The sequence below is a fragment of the Pan paniscus genome, chromosome X (assembly GCF_029289425.2).
Source record: "Pan paniscus chromosome X, NHGRI_mPanPan1-v2.0_pri, whole genome shotgun sequence".
NCBI lineage: Eukaryota > Metazoa > Chordata > Mammalia > Primates > Hominidae > Pan > Pan paniscus.
Window position 1 is genome coordinate 57,170,566 of NC_073272.2, and position 17,284 is coordinate 57,187,849.

General features: G+C 40.2%; 1 protein-coding gene across 2 annotated transcripts in view; it reads left to right on the plus strand.

The window, feature by feature from the left end:
* The first annotated feature begins 2,526 nt into the window (after positions 1–2,526).
* Positions 2,527–17,284, plus strand: part of RRAGB (Ras related GTP binding B) — a 38,858-nt gene continuing 24,100 nt past the window's right edge. The window contains exons 1-6 of one of the 2 annotated variants that reach the window (XM_003807436.5): positions 2,527–3,349; positions 4,244–4,277; positions 7,110–7,209; positions 12,223–12,306; positions 14,208–14,274; positions 16,279–16,501. In XM_003807436.5, the coding sequence (XP_003807484.1) occupies positions 3,258–3,349; positions 4,244–4,277; positions 7,110–7,209; positions 12,223–12,306; positions 14,208–14,274; positions 16,279–16,501 (600 nt within the window). In that variant the 5' untranslated portion in view covers positions 2,527–3,257. The remainder of the gene's footprint in view (positions 3,350–4,243; positions 4,278–7,109; positions 7,210–12,222; positions 12,307–14,207; positions 14,275–16,278; positions 16,502–17,284) is intronic. The other variant, XM_003807435.6, reaches the window with a different exon arrangement.

The following is a 17,284-nucleotide window of genomic DNA, read 5'->3' on the forward strand; positions in this document are numbered from 1 at the left end:
AGACAGTACATTTTTATAAAAGAGTGGTTTAAGGGGCCAATTTGGCTGGTGAAGCCTGGGGGCAGTAGGTGTTGGAAGACATATTTGAAAGCTGCCTTTAGAAAGCAAGCACATATTAATTACGTCAAATATTTTGGGGGATGAGATGACTAATGAAGATCAACTCACTCACTCCCAACCCCTTTGGAGCTGCCACTGTGGGAAAATCACTTAGTAGGCTATTGTGGATATCTAGGCCAGAGATTATGACAGCTGGAACAAAAAGAGTGGCAGTAAGAATAAGAGCAGGCAGGTAGTAGAAAATAGACTGATCATGACCTGGTCTCATTGACACGTATGGAGGGCAGTGAATCTAAGGTGACTTCCTGGTTTGGGACTCAGGATCTTTCATCAGACAAGGAAAGCCAGAATGGAAGCTTGTTTGGGGGTAGTTGGTTGGAAGGAGACAAAAGATTAGCTAGTGATAGAGCGAAGGATCACTAATCAGAGTAGAATAACTTTTTTCTTGAGGCAAGGCAGTTGTGGAGAAAAGGAATCACACAGGACCTCAAGTGGAAAGTGTGGGAGCAGACAGTGTAACTGCCCAACGGGTTCACCTTGCCTGCCGCCTAGACAGAGCTGATTTATCAAGACAGGGGAATTGCAATGGAGAAAGAGTAATTCATGCAGAGCCAGCTGTGGGTGAGACTGCAGTTTTATTACTCAAATCAGTCTCGGGGGATTGAAATTTTTAACAATAATTTGGTGGGTAGGGGCTTGGGAAGTGGGGAGTGTTGACTGGTCAAGTTGGATATGGAATCATAGGGGGCTCTAAGTGAGTTTTTCTTGCTATCTTCTGTTCCTGGGTGGGATCGCAGAACTGGCTGGGCCAGATTACTGGTCTGGGTGCTGTAAGTGAAACGAGGGAAGTTCCCCTATCCCCCTTGCAGGGCATGCCACAGCGGGAGTGGCTCACTGCTTCACAACCTCTAGGGGGAGCATGCAGAGGGGCAGGCTGTGGGGCTCCGACCCCATGGCAACCTCTAGGGGTGAATATAACATTTGGGTGGGAAGGCAGGAGTGCCTATCCTCACCTAGGTCCATGGGCACAGGCCCCAGGGTGGAGCCCTAGCCAGGGACCCGCCTTTCTCTGCCCAGCACTTTCCTGCCCCGCTCCTGTATCATAAGCTGGTGCATCTGAATGCAGGGTCTGCAAAACATATCAAACAGTGATCTTAGGTTTTAAAACAGTGATGTTATTCCTGGGAGCAATTTGGGGAGGTTCAGACTCTTGCAGCTGGAGGCTGCATGGCCCCTGAATTGTAATTTCTAATCTTGTAATCTTGTAGCTAATTTGTTAGTCCTGCAAAAGCCCACTGGTTCCCAGGTAAGAAGGTTTTTTTTTTTTTTTAGTGGGGGGCCGCGGGAGGGAGAAAGGGCTATTATCAATTTTGTATCAGAGTTAAACTATAAACTAAATTCCTTCCCAAGGTTAGTTCGGCCTACGCCCAGGAATGAACAAGGACACCTTAAAGGTTAGATGTAAGATGGAGTCGGTGAGGTCTGATCTCTTTCACTGTCATAATTTCCTCAGTTACAGTTTTTGCAAAGGCAGTTTCAATAATGGTACTCTGTTTCCTGCAGTTTCTCTTCCTTCCTTCCCTTTTTTTCTTATCAAAGTAATATATGTACACACTTACGTGTAAATAATACATGTAGTATATCATATATTAATTATAAATAATATAATTAAGCTACACATTTATTTAAAATAACATATTTATAACATATTTATTAGTTGATTATATTAAATATAATTAAATGTCATATTAATCTTATTATTATATATCATTTATACATTATAGAAATATATATAGCACAGAAGGGCTTCAGAGAAAAAATAATAGTCCCCTGACATATCACGTCCTATCCCCTACCCCATTCTCCAGAAGGAACATCTTTGAACCCCTCTGGGCATTTTTCCTGGTGTGCATATCCCTACCAGTAGTCTTTCTGTTCTCAATTCTAGACTTCACTTATTTATAGATGGGGTCTCGCTATGTTGGCCAGGTTGGTCTTGAACTCCTGGCCTCAAGTGATCCTCCCTCCCCAGCCTCCCAAAGTGCTGGGATTAAAGGCATGACCCACCACTCCCAGCCCTAGACTTTATTTATTGACTTCTTACTATGGTACTTCCTTCACTTCCTGTTTTAAACAAGTGGGAAGATGAATGTGTGTGTTAAAATTCCTGATGAATCCCTGGTTTCAGCAATAACGATAATTTATACAGTATTTGCTATGTGGAAGACACAGTTCTAAGCGCTTTGGATGTATTAATCATTTAATTACAAACTCGATTGCAAGAATTAACAATAAAAAGCAGGAAGGCAAAGACAATGCTCGGTCTTCCCAGTCAAAAACCATTACCGGTAACCAGCAGTAAAAAAGAGAAGCTCAGAGGCACTGAAATTGCAACCGGCTCCTTTAATTCTCCATAGCGGATGGGTGGGGCCAGGCCCACCCACATTAGAGAGGCTGAAGGCTCCCAGCGCCCTACCCCGCCCGAGGCGCGGAGCCTGAGCCAAGGCCACGTGATGATGACAGACGGCACTCTGGCTTTCCTGGAGCTGTCTCTATGGTATTCTTCCCAGCCCACCCGTCCCTTTGGTAGCGGCAGTCACGTGACAGACTCCGGGTTAAGGCAGATGCCCACGTGATCCTGGCCTGCAGTCGGGTGGCTGCGGTGAGATACCTGGGTTCCTGACGGGCGGGTGGTTAGGTCGTAACTACTGCCCCCGCCGGCTGACTCTCCGAGCGGCCGGGCTCGGAAGCCACGAGCCAGCTGAGGCGTTCTCCGCTTAGTGCCTACGGCATGGGTCAGCTCTTTCTGCCACCTCCGCCTTCGCGGTCCTCACCTCTTTGCGGGTGAAGTTACCTTTGGGTTTCCAGACCTTGGGGGCCTGAGGCCCAAACTCGGGACGAACCCCTAACCCACCTCTCTTTTCCTGTCATTCTCCAACTCTTACTTTGTACCACGGAATCACTTGGCCTTAAAGCTAGCCAGCTCGGCCGTGCCTTGAGGCCAGGTTCGGGAGATAAAGGTAACCGTGGGGAAAGCGGCCCCCCAGTGGACAAAGGCGGAGGCAAGAATAGAGCAAGCCTGAGGGCCATAGGCGATGAGAATAGGCGGTTGAGGGGTGAAAAAGAAAACAAACAACAACAACAAACCCTGAAGAGTACTGAAGATTTAGAAGGGACTGGAAAGGACTTGTTGCGCAATGGAAGAATCTGACTCTGAGAAAACGACGGAGAAAGAAAATCTGGGGCCGAGAATGGATCCACCACTAGGGGAACCGGAAGGATCGCTTGGGTGGGTGAAGGGTATTTGTCAAACCTGGAAGTGGGGGTGTTCAAATTGAAGAGAGTATTGTGAATTAGAACACTTCTCCCCACCCCGCCCCATGATAAATTGCTTTGATTTACCAGTAATGTTGATTGGTATTATGCTTTGGACGACAGGATAAACTGGAAAGCGAATTGGTGCTAACTGATCAGAAACAACCCTTGGGAAGGGGCTGATATTCCTGGTGGTGGTGCTGGAGGAGTGTTCTAATTAAAGCAGTTATGAGTTGCTTTGAATTATCAGTAAAGGAGATTTGCTGTTACCAGGTTGGGGATGGAAAGACTAGAAAGAAGATTTGCATTTCCAGGTCAGAGCTTGAGGGTGTTTTCTGTGCCAATTTGGACCTGAATTTGAGACTTACATCTACCTTGTGTCTGTGATGAGTGAAATAGGGCTTGGAAGGACAGCTGAAGGACTAAAAAGATACTTCCAGATTTTAAAATTAGGAGGCTGAATGTTTTTTATACATAGAAGATATTCAATACTCAGTCCTCAAGTAGAGGATATCAATATATTCTGTTTTTTTAGAAATAGAAGATATTGTTTGATTAAAGCAGCTGTGTTGCTTTGATTAAGATGATGAAAAATTGAATCTTGAATTTTAATGGCTCATTTGTATTCCTAAATAAATCTTCCTAGGAGTTCTCTCTTGAACTTCTAATTAGGAGATAGAGAGTATACACACAGTTTTATAATTTAGGAAAATGGGGCCTCTATTCATCTGAGGTCCCACACACACAGCTGTACTCAGACGTTGTACTAAACATGCTCTTTTGTACCTCCATGTTTATTTATACTTCATTAATTTCAATTTCTAAGGGAATTGGATCATGGAAACTGTTTTTTGGTTTATATCTGCAGGTGGGTGCTACCAAATACAGCCATGAAGAAAAAGGTAAGACGTGTTAGATACGTCAAAACCATGAAGGTAAAGGTAAGAAGTTGATATTCAGGAACTTTGTGACATATATACACCATCTTTTCTGGACTATTGCAGGAGCCTTCTGTGTGGTCTGTCTGACTCTCTTCTCCTTGTATGCTATCAGATTTAATTTTTCTAATATGAAAATCCGACTGAGTCATCTACATACTTAAGAACCTTTAGTAACTTCTTTAAGCCCATGGAATAAAATCCAAATGATTTCATGGCCCTTTAAAATCTGTTCCTGACCAAACCCTGTGCCACACTTATGCACCCTATCACAGCCCTACAGAATTTATTGTTCTCCAGATTTACAAATTAATTTGCACTTTGTGTAAGCCATATACACACACCATACAGGCCTCTGTCTGCACATTTATTTTTAACCTAACTCAAGTGTTACCACTATAAGGTCTTATTGAGTTCTTCAGATAGAATTGGACACACCTTCCTTTGTGCTCTCATAGTACTGTGCCCTACGTTGGGGTTTAGGCAGAATTGGTAAGAGTGCAGCTCAAGCTAATTTCTTAACCTTTTGGGGCTTCAGTTTCCTCATTTGTAAAATGGTAGTAATAATATTAACTGTATCGTAAGATTGTTGTGACGTTTAAATTAGTAAATGCCTGTAGAACACTTAGATCAGTACCTAACATGATTAGCCTTGGTAAGTCTTTCATAGGCAATTGAAAGAGGTACACTGTATAAATTAATAACCGAAGGAAATGTACCATATTTAGCCTTAGCTTCATCTAATAATTCAGTTCTGTAACTACAGTTTGCTAAGAGAATGTTCTTGATGAGCCTGTCTGAAGTTGCTTTCATTGAGAATGCCTAAAAATACAGAAATTTCTACATGATTAAGAACAAAAATTAGCTTGATTTAATCATTCTGCATTGTATACATATATCAAACATTGCATTGTACCTCCTAAATATAAAGAGTTATTGTTTTTCAATTAAAATTTTAAAGTACAAAAGCAAACTTTTTGTAGCAACTTTAGACTGGCTCAGCAGTGGCATTTCCTTAGTGAGATAAAGTTATATAGCTACATTTTTAGATTAAATCAAGTCTGAGTGTAGTATATTTTCATCAATACTTCTTATATTAGTAATTAGAAATTTGTATAAAATATCTTGGGATTGAAGGTAGAACATAGGTTCCCTTCATTTGAAAAGCAAGTTAAGGCTGGGCACGGTGGCTCATGCCTGTAATCCCAGCACTGTGGGAGGCTGAGGCAGGTGCATCACTTGAGGCCAGGAGTTCAAGATCAGCCAGGCCAACATGGCAAAACCCTGTCTGTACTAAATATACCAAAAAAGAAAAATAGCCGGACATGATGGTGCATGCCTGTAATCCCAGGCATGGGATGGCTGAGGTGGGGGGCTCAGGTGGGGTGGCTGAGGCATGAGAATCACTTGAACCCGGGAGGCGGAGGTTGCAGTGAGCTGAGATCATGCCACAGCTCTCCAGCCTGGATGATAGAGCGAGACTTGGTCTCAAAAAAAAATAAAATAAAAAAGAAAGAACGAAAAGGAAAGCAAGGTAATTGGAACTATATTTCATAAATTCTAGATTTGAAAGGACTCTCAAAAGTCACTTTACTAAATTCCCTTTTAGTACGAGAGTATACAACATCATTGACAAGTGCTCTCTGTGTGACATGCTGACATTGACAGGAAGGCTGCTTACCTTCATGAGGCTACCCTTTCCCTTGGACAGTTCTCACTGTCAGATACTCTCTTGCTTTCTATATTTGTTTTGATAACTTACTTGTTCTTTTGATGTACATACTTTGAGCATCTGTTGTATGTTAGGCACTGGAGGTATGAGGGGACTTTCTCTCCCCTTCCAGAGCACAGAGTCTTCTGAGAGAGAAGGACAGACCCCCCAAAATAAGTAACTGCAATGCATTATAGTCTTTGCAATGAAATAACAGTGCCATGGGAGGACAGAGGTAAGACACTTAAGTCAGCCTAGAGCATTAGACTCAGAATATCTTCTTCCAAAAATGATTACTGAACCAAGTCTTGAAGGATAACTGCAATTTAGCTGAAGGAAGAAAAGAGAATGGATAGTTTACTGGCAGAGAGTACTGCGTGAAACAATGGCACAGATGCAGGACCTCCCAGACGGCTGGGAGCAATCAGAGGGACTACCAGCAGTTCAATTAAGTGTGGCTGTAAGCTAAAAGTTTCAGGCCAGGAGGGACAGGAGATGAGGGATGAGAAGTAAATAGACTAGATCAAGGAGGGTCTTATATGTAGTCTAAGGACTTCATCCTGCAGGCCATGGGAAGCTTTTGAAAAGAAAAAGGAGGGACAGTAATAAATGGAATAAGAGCATAGAGATAAGTGGAAGGGATGAGATCAAAGGCAGAGGTGGAAAGATTGACCTTGAGCAGGAGGAAGAACTTTCAGTTATGTTGCAATCCTCTGCTAGGTAATTCAGTTAACAAAACATTGGGTTATAATAGAACAGGGTTTAGTTTCCTCTAAACTTGGTATTTTTCTAACCTGTTTCTGAACATATTAATGGTGCATCTTAATAGCATAAATTCAGTGTAATTCTGTCACCTAAAGGATGTGTGTCCTGTGACAGGTAAGTACCTGGCTCCTGGAATTCTAAGTATCTCTGCATTCACCCTTCGTTGGGAAGAGTTTAGTTAGTTGTGAGTATGCGCACCAGGTTGTTGGTACTGTCAGTTCAGGAAAATATCAAATCCAGGAGAGAAATAGATCCCTTTAGACTTGATTTGCTCTAGATTGCTAACTTTTTTCCTTTCCTTTTCCCTACTTTGTCCTTAGGTGCTGTTGATGGGTAAAAGTGGGTCTGGTAAGACCAGCATGAGGTCTATTATCTTTGCAAATTATATTGCCAGAGACACACGTCGCCTTGGCGCAACAAGTAAGATGTTTTATCTTATTGTAAAGTCAGGTGATCTTAACTATTAATAATCTGCATAACACACTTGGTTTCAGTACCTTGGGGATGCAGAGAGGTTGGGGGATTTGTTATGGAGCATGTTTACCCTTTTTGCATTCGTTTTCAAAGAGGTGTGGCCTAATTCCAGTTACTACTGCTTGCTGTCTTGGGGGAGGTTCTTTTCTTTCTAGGTTGTTTATGAAGTGGATTGCCCTTGTCCAACTTTTTGTTTATCCTGCTATTTCTTAAACAAGCATTGTTTGTTTGTCTTGTGGGGAGAGTGTTTTTAACTCCTATACAAAGGGAAATCCATAGGTATTAACAAGCATAACAGTAAAATATCCTAAGATTTTTTAAAGCAGTAGTTACACCTTGTCTTCGTTGAAAGGTAAATTACGGTGGTGGGAAGGAAAGAAGTTAACTTGATCTGTACTCTGCTACTTCTTTTCCTGGATACACATAGATGATCTCATTAGAGTTTTGGTTCTGACTTAGGGAATATGTTGTTGCCTTTTATAGTTTGAGTGTTAGTATATACTAATTGGGCTGCCATGGACAGTGAATGTAGGATCCTGGGAGAGCCCTTCTGTCTCTGGGTTGTACTGCCATTTCATTCTGCAGCATTCAAGCATTTCTGGATTCTGCTTGGTCCTTGATTTTTAGGGAAAGGCCACCCACTACTCTACACAGTTCCTTAAGTTTCAAGAACAACATTTTAAAAACACAGTATGTTTCAGACCCTAGGAAATAAAGGAGAAGGAAACCTCATTTCTGTTATTATCGTGCTTGGAGTGTAAGTGTAGACTCTCATAATTGGGGCAGCTTTGTTGACTAGAAAGCTGTTTCTTGAATGTATATATATGTATTTTTTGAGATGGAGTCTTGCGCTCTGTTGCCCATTTTGGAGTGCAGTGGTGCAGTCTTATCTCCTGGGTTCAAGTGATTCTTGTGCCTCAGCCTCACGAGTAGCTGGAATTACAGGCAACCACAACGACGCCCAGCTAATTTTTGTATTTTTACCAGAGATGAGGTTTCACCATGTTGGCCAGGCTGATCTCTAACTCCTGACCTCAAGTGATCTGCCCGCCTCGGCTTCTCAAAGTGCTGGGATTACAGGTGTGAGCCACCGTGCCTGGCCTATTTCTTTTTTTTTTTCTGTTAGCTTGTTCTCTTTCTGTTCTCTTAAGCCTCTACAAATATTTGAGGATAGTCAGTGTCTCAGTTTGTCCTAGCGATCTCTTGCCTCACAAATCTTTTTTTTTTCTTTTTGGAGACGGAGTCTTGCTCTGTCATCCAGGCTGGAGTGCAGTGGCATGATCTCAGCTCACTGCAGCCTTCACCTCCTGGTTCAAGGGATTCTCCTGGCTCAGCCTCCCAAGTAGCTGGGACTACAGGTGTGTACCACCACATCCAGCTAATTTTTTTAATTTTTAGTAGAGATGGAGTTTGACCATGTTGGCCAAACTGGTCTCGAACTCCTGACCTCAGGTGATCCGCCTGCCTCGGCCTCCCAAAGTACTGGGACTGCAGGTATGAGCCACCATGCCCGGCCATCTTGCCTCACAAATCATGTCTTCCTTAAGTTAAAAATGTCCAGCTCTTCCATCTATTTCTCATTTGACATATTTTGAAACATTTTTGGGGACTTGTTCAAACTTGTTTACATTTTTCTTATGGTATTGAGAGTTAGATGCAGGTGGAGTCTGATCAGGGCAGAGTGGGCCTATCACATCTCTTATTCAGGACATTACATTGCTGTTAGCACAGTCTAACATGTATCCTCCTTTTTTGGAGTAACTTTCGTTATGAGGAGACTTACTAAAAAACTCTTTCAAATAGTTCAAATTCCCTTTCAGATATATTGTTATTAAAACACATACCCTTCTAGCTCTTGTGCAGTTAATATTTTGAACCAAAGAATAAATGCTTACTTCTATTAAATCATTTAGTTTTGTTTTAGCCCATGATATGTTCCTGTACCCTTTGTTTGTTAACTGTGAAATCCAGAACAAGTCCAATCCCTTTTTCCTCATCCATAAAAAAAGGGATTGGATCCTATTTTCATTTTAGCTACTTATTCTCTTATCTGATATATTAGCTATCTTTCCTAACTCTAATATCTGATACATTAGCTATCTTTCGTAACTCCATGGAGTTTGTACATTTGATGAATATCTCATCTAGTTTTCATCTAAGTCATTGATCAAAAGTTTTGGTCAGGATAGTGTCCTATGGCCTGTCATGCCTCTATAATTGACATCTGTAGCTCTGGCCTCTGGAATGTCTACCTGTCCAAACTTCTCTCTGCTTGATTTGATAGATTAAAACTTTTTTTTTTCTTTCAAGTTAAATATCTGGGCCTAATTACCCTTATGATTTCAGTAGATTAGAGGAAGCTAATGGTTATTGAACAACTGTTATTTGCCAGACTTTTGTTTACTGTTTTATTTACTTTAGTTCTCATGTTAACTTCATTTTTATAGAGAATAAAGAAGGAGGTACAACTTAGAAGTTAATATTACTCAGCTAGGAAGTATCAGAGCTGGAATGTCAATCTATGCTCTTCCTTTATTCCTTATGCCACATTCTATCTAGCTTACCCTCTGCTAACAATTCCCGGCAGACTTATTTTTATTTCTGTTTTAAATTCTGAACACTTTTGTTGAAGCATCTTTTTCTAGTCCAATTGCTGTTGCTGTTTTTATATAGCTGATCAGAGTTGACTTATTACCCTGAATCCAGAGAACAGTCTTGCAACCAGCATTTCAGAGTTATTCAAACTGCTTGAAATAGTTTTGACATAACCTAGCAGCCTTATTGTGAACAGAATTTTGCAAATTATATGAACCCCATACATTAAGGCAAACCATTTATTCAGCAAGTACTTTTCTGAAACTTTTTATGTAGCGGGCACAGAGAACGGGACAGAGCTCTTGCCCTTAAGAATATCTCAAGCAGGACCTTTATTACTAATACTTTGTTAGTAATCACTGTATCTCCTTACAGGTAGTGAAAGTATACTTTAAAATATTATGTTGGTCTTAAGGCTTTAGGATATCATCATGAGCTAGTTTGTCATTGCTAAAGAAATACCTGCGTTCTATTGCTAAACTTATAGACAAGTTCAAAATGCATATATAGTGCATTGCTTTTTACTTGATAGTCCTCTTTATGTAGTTGCTGATTTTCTTTAAAAGTAGTAAGAGTACTTTTAAAATATTGCATTGATTTTAATGTTTTAGTGTTTTTCTAGTTTCTTATTGCTGAAAATAGTCCAGTTTTATTTTGTTAAACTTAGAGCCTACTGTGTTTTGAAATTTGAAGTAAGAATACATGATGGTGATATTATTAACTTATTAGGGGGCTGCTAAAATGTATTTGTTGGAACAGTAAACTTGTCAATAAAAATGATTATGAAGTATTTTAGTCTCAAACACTGTTGACGGCTCCAAGATTTCCTACCTTCTCAAAATTCTCTGTTCCCTTGGCTTTTATTTAATGCTCTATTACCCTGGTTTTCTTCCATTATCTTTAATCATCCCATCCCTCTTTAAAAAAAAATCTTTATCATAGTATTTTCTTCTTTCTGCCCCGTAAGTGTGTGTCATTCCCCAAAGCTCTGTTCTTGGTTCTTTTTAGTTGTTCTTGTGATAATAGGGTAGGAAGACTAGGAGAGCTAGAGATCCATATATGGAAGACATGAGACTAAAGAGGGAAGCAGGAAGTGGGTGGTTAGATCATAAAATGTCTTGTAAGCCAAGTTAGATAGTAGGAACTGAGGGTAAAGAGAGTTTTAAACAGAAGAGCGATATTTTACAGGTCCCAGGGATTAAGGAAAATGTTAAAAAAAAAGAAAAGCAAAATGAGCTGATTTATATTTTATTATTTTTAATTTTCAGTTTTAATTACAAAAGTAGTACTTGTGAAAAATTCAAACATTACAGACGTGTAAAAAGCCTCTTTTCTCCCTCACTCTCAGGCCTGCTTCCTAGGGACAACCACAATTAGTAGTTTTGAGGTTATCCTTCTGGCCCTTTCTTTTCTGGGTGTATACAATCGTGCATATGCGGAGAGACATGGTTTTTTTCTGTTTAAAGAAGAATAAAAATCTGCATTTTGGAGAGAGATCACTCTATCTGTAATATGGAGGATAGATTGGAGGGAGGCAAGGCTAGAAACAGGTTGGTAAGTTAGGAAACTATTTTAATAGACCAGGTGAGAGATGATGGGGGCTTGATTTGGGCTAGGGTGATGATAGTGGATATGGTGAGAAGCAAATGGATTTGAGATCTATTTAAGAGATAGAGTCAGCCGGACTTTCTGGTAGATTTGGGGAGAATGATGAGGAAAAAAGTGGACTGAAGGTTGAAACTGAGGTTTTGGCTTAGGCAACTGGTTGAATTCACTAAGATAAGACTGAAAGAGGAATAGATTTTGTAGGAAGAAAGGGGAGATGATGAGTTACATATACTTGGATACGTTGAGTTTTGGATACTTGTGGTTCATTCAAATGGAGATTTGTAATATATGTCAGAAAGGTAGAGAAATCTGTCCTAGAGATACCTGTTTCTGAGTCGTCAGTGTCCAAATGGCAAATAAAATAATAAGAATAGACTAGCTTGCCTTGGGGAAGGTGGCCAAGGATGGAGTCCTGAAGAGCTCCAACATTTAAGGGACAGAAAGAAGAATAGGAATTGTAAGGGAGGATCTGCCAGAGAAGTTGTAGGTATGATATCAGAGACCAAGAGAAGAGAATTTTTTGAGAAGAGAGTAGTCAACAGTGTCATGCTGCAGAAAGTAAGACAAGGACTAAAAAGTCCACTAGATTTGGTTATGGGGCCATTGGTCACTTGATGAGAATAATTTCTATGATATGGGAGTAGAAACCTGATTTCTATCCCATGTGCCCCATGTCTAAACAGTCACTGACTCCTGTCACTTCTTTTGTTATTGTCTTTCCCTTTCTCAGTAGCACTTCTTTCCATTTTTTTTTAGTACTAGACCGTATACATAGTCTTCAAATTAATAGCAGTTTGAGCACCTACTCTCTCGTAGACTCTGTTGGAAATACAAAGACATGTAAGATATGATTCCTTTTCCAAGGAGGGGGAAGTAAAGGGGAGAAGGGAAGTAGTTTGAGCACCTACTATGTGCCAGGCACTTTATGTATGATAATTCATTGAATCCTCATAGTAATCCTGTGAGGTCAGTGCTATGCCCCGCCCCCCCGCTTTCTTTTTTAATAGAAGAGGAAACTAATACCCAGAGCTTAAGTGACTTGCCCAAGGTCACACAGAGAGGTAGAGCTGATATTTGAATGAAGATTTGTTCGATTCCAAAGCCTGTGCTTTTTAAAATAATGCTCTGCTGCCTGTGATGTAGTTTATAAGAAGATAAAATTGCACAAAAGTTAGATAGCAGTCAATTTAAGCAACAGCTTTGAGATAGTCATAGGAGAGATATCACTGTGTGATTGATTATCACAAATTGTATAGATGATAATTCCTAGACTTTGATAAATTTTCAGGATAAAATCTTTCATTATTACTCCTTGGGGTTTTTAGTGCCTGGCAGAGAGTAGATGCTTAATGAGTGTTTGAATGAATTCAGAGGGAGAGATGATGGTAAGTAGGGGTAGCTAGGCAGGGCTTTTAGAGGAGGTGGGATTTAGGCTGGCTCTTAAAAGATGAATATATTTTGAAAGAAAGATGGGGAGGGATTTCCAGGCAGATGAACAGAGTAGGTGAAGAATAGAGGGGAGGGAAGTGTAACTCAGAGGTCGCAAACAGGCAGCCTATATCCTGGATAAGGCCTGTAGATGTGTTTTGTTTGGCCCATGTGATGTTTTCTAAAAATGGGAATTAGTTATCAACATGTAAAAGTTTTCATAAAAATATGGATTTCCCACTACTGCTGAAAAACTTAAAGATCTGGTAACCCAGAGTCCCCATTCCTGCATGGCAAATGAACCAGAGCTGAGTAACTGCTGCTCACTCTACTATCTCATTGGGTAGATGTTTACACTCCATATGTGGCCAACTTTGCTCATGTACGGTTACTGGCCTGGCCCCTGTTAGCAAGTTTGCGACCCCTGGTGTAAAGTATTTTGGGGGTTGGGGAGGCAGTGGGGTTTGGGAGGACTGTGAATAAACCAAATTGGGCTGGAGTGAAAGGCTTTATTAATGTGGATCATTGGGGAATGTATAGGTAGATTGGAAGCCAAATTGTGAAGGACCTTGAATGCCTCCCCATAGGCATGGAGGAGCCATTGAAAGTGTTTTGAATGGGGAGTGACATGTTCAAAGTAGTGTTAAGAAGATGAGCCTGGCAGTAGCCTGTCGGATGAAGTAAAATTGAGTAAGGCTTTTTGGTGGGGAGGTGAGTTATGGAGCTATTGTAGTAGTGTAGACTTGAGATGATAAGGGGCTTCCTTAATGTTTGTGGTAGGTTATAAAATAAGGAATGGATTTGAGAGAGATTACAAAGGATTAGCAATGTATTGAATGTGGATAGAGGAGTCAAAAGTGGGAAAAAGTTAGGGTCATTAACTGGAAAGGAAATCAATAGCAGGAGTTCATTTGGTTATTGTTTTATGTTTGTTTTTTGTTACTTTTTTTTAATTTTTGTGTGTATGTGAGGTTGGTGGGGGCAAGTGGGACAGGGAAGACTGATTATATGGTATATATCTATTACATGTTGAAATTTTAACAGTATTATAGTTGGAGATTGTTTCTGCTCTAAGTATTAAACTACTAAAAAGTGAAATGACTTAATATGAGAGCCAGTTCTATAGCCCAGGGTAGTTTAGGTGCCTACCTTGCCACTAAACCACACTACTCAGCTGAAAATCACCTTCTTGTTGTGGCTTTGAGCATTTCACTCCACTTTGGTCCTTCTAAATTTCATGGGTTAGTGCTTCGCTTATTTTGAATTTCACTTCACCTGTTATAATTACTAGATTTGTCATATTTGTCTTCCAGTTGATGTAGAACATTCTCATGTTCGATTTCTGGGAAACCTGGTATTGAACCTGTGGGATTGTGGTGGGTAAGTACCATCTGCTTACTTGTTTGTGAAGCCGATGTCAGTAATCGTGGCATCTAGTATATCAGCATGGCGAATACACCTAGAGTAACTATCATTTGTAATAGATTGGATAGAAATTACTTTAAAATTGACACTTGAGTCAATAAACATCTCTGACTTTTATGGAATTGTGAAAATGCCCTCTGTATGTGACATGTTTAAATAGCGCTAATCCAAGCTCCATCTAGGTATCTGTAGTTTGGGATAGATTATCCCCTTTCGTGGAGGAATAAATTAGGTTTCTGTCTCAGGCAGCCTGACACCAGTGCTGAGCTCTTAGCTGTCACACCATACTACTTTGTTCTTAGTTATAATACGTCAATAATTTTCTCCAGGCAGTCTCAATACTGTAGATCAGACACTGAGCACACATTCTCTAGCTAAGTTACCTACTTTTTGGAAGAGTAGGAGTTAGCTCTTCCTCTTATGAGCAAAATATTCACCACATATTCCATGACAAATGTACACACACTGTGGATGTATGCTGGCTATGGTACATCTCTGTGCTGAAGGAGCAGTGTGCACTGCACAGTGGATAGGAGCATAGGTTTTGGAGTCAGATTGGGGTTTGTACCTCAGCTCTGTTAGCTGTGTTATCTTGGGTAAATCATTTAAACTCTCTGAGCCACAGTTTCTTCATCTGTACAGTAGTGAAGGCAATGGTACCAGCTCATAGGGTTGTTTTGATGATTAAGTAAGATAATTTATACAAAGTTGCATAGCAGAGTGCCTCACAAAATACATAGATATTGTTAGCTCAGTGTATCTCGCTCTTAGCATAGAGCCAGCCATAGAGTGGGTGCTCAGTGAATATTTGTTGAAAGAATAATGCAATAGCTAAATACTCTTTAAGAAAATGACTCCATTCCTGCTAGCAGATGGATCACTTAACATCCTAACACATATCTCCATACAAATCCTTCCTCATTATCATTGGTTCTAATTTTCTAATCTGTGTTAAGACATTAGTCCCAAGTCCCTTGCTTTTAGGCACTAAGATGTGATGATCTTCATTTTTAGAGATAAGGCAACTGAGGTCCAGGGAGATTATCATTCTGCTGAGTTCACACAGCTAATTAATAGCAAAGTACAGGACTAGAACCTAGGTTCCTGATTTTTTTCTCCTACTACCGGATGCTACTGTTTTCTGCCGGCCAAGTGGTAATTGAGAACTTCCTGGAAAGCAGCACTTAGCCTAACGAGCAAAGAGCAACATTCTGTTAAAAAGTTACCATTGGAGTCATTTTAATGTAGTTTAGAATATTTGACTATTGAGTTATTCATTCAGCAAATTTTCATTGAGTACTTAACACTCCATTAGAAGCTGGGAAACAATGAAGGATAGTAACAGACATGGAACTTGCTGTCTAGGGAAGTGAATGGTGTTAATGAAAAACTCACAAACAAGTGTAATAACTTGTGGTAAATGTTAGAAGTAAGAGGAATGTATTGATATAAGAACCTATGCTTAGTGGATTGACCTGTCAGGAGGCCATGGGTAGTTTCTGTGAGGAAATATGGATTGAACTGAAATCTAAAGAGACAAGCAGGAGTTAACTAGATGAGGAGGTGGGGGGTAGCATCTGAGACAGAGTGAACAGCATGTGTAAAGGCCACATAGTGGATAAACCATGTGCCACTTGAGGAATTGAGAAAAAGTCAGTGTGTTTAGAACATAAGGAGAGGGGCAGAGAAATGGATCTGGTACAGGAGAATCAATGAGACCGGGTAAGAAACAGAAAAGGGGCTGCACCAAATGGTTGATATGCTCTGCAAACTTCTTTTGTTGGCTCAAGTTGTGGCTCAAGAGGTGAGAAGGTAAGGCCAGACTTATTTGTTATGATTTGCCCTTTAAATTGAAGCCTTAAGATTATCTTTCACATTGATCAAGCCAACAAAAATAGGTTATAAGGAGGAGTGATTGAATTGAGGATTTGCTTACTATATATATATTTTTTCTATCAGGCAAGACACCTTCATGGAAAATTATTTCACTAGCCAACGGGACAACATCTTCCGAAATGTGGAGGTTCTGATTTATGTCTTTGATGTGGAGAGCCGCGAACTGGAAAAGGACATGCACTATTACCAATCATGCCTGGAGGCCATTCTGCAGAATTCTCCAGATGCCAAAATATTTTGCTTGGTACACAAAATGGATCTGGTACAGGAGGATCAACGGGACCTGGTAAGAAACAGAAGAAGTGCTGCACCAAATGCTCGACATGCTTTGCAAACTTATTTTGTAGAGGTATAGGTAAATTTGTACCATTTTTTCAGGAATAAAAAGTCAGCAGAAGTTTTCAAAGTAAAGTTTTGTCATTTACTTTAACTAAACACTCTTTTAAACACATTTTCAATAAGGGAAAGATTTATTAGTAAATAATTTTCAGAATTAGGCAAGGAATCTGTCCAAGTGATCTCACTAAGCAGCATTTATTTATTTTTAAAATATATTTGCTGCCCCAGTTTTATTGTCCTTCAAAGCAGGGAGATAGTGTCAAGGTTAAGACCCACTAGGAGTGAGATGAAGAGAGGTTGCTGCTTCATTAGATTGACTTAGGAAACTGGTATGTACCAGTTCAAGTGCCAACCACAGTGTGTTAGGCACTATGCCAGGTCCCTCATAATCTCACTGATTTACTAGATTTCTCTTTTCTGACATGGGAGTTAGTACACACAAATTTAAACCAGAGAAGGCACAGTAGCGGTGATGTCACCAAGATAGTGGAGTAGGAGATAACCAGTCTTCATTCCCCTACAAAAAAACAAATATAGATAGCTATCCACAAACCAAAATAGCCCTGAGAAGGCTCCAAGGCCCATTATAGAAAGACATAGTAAAATGGGTAAATTCCTGCTTAGCTGTGAGACTCCAGGATTGGCAAGTCATATAGTCTAGCTGCAATATAGTCTGTCTAGTTTGCTCAGTATAAAATAAGAGGATTGGATTTTAAGGTCTATGCTAAAA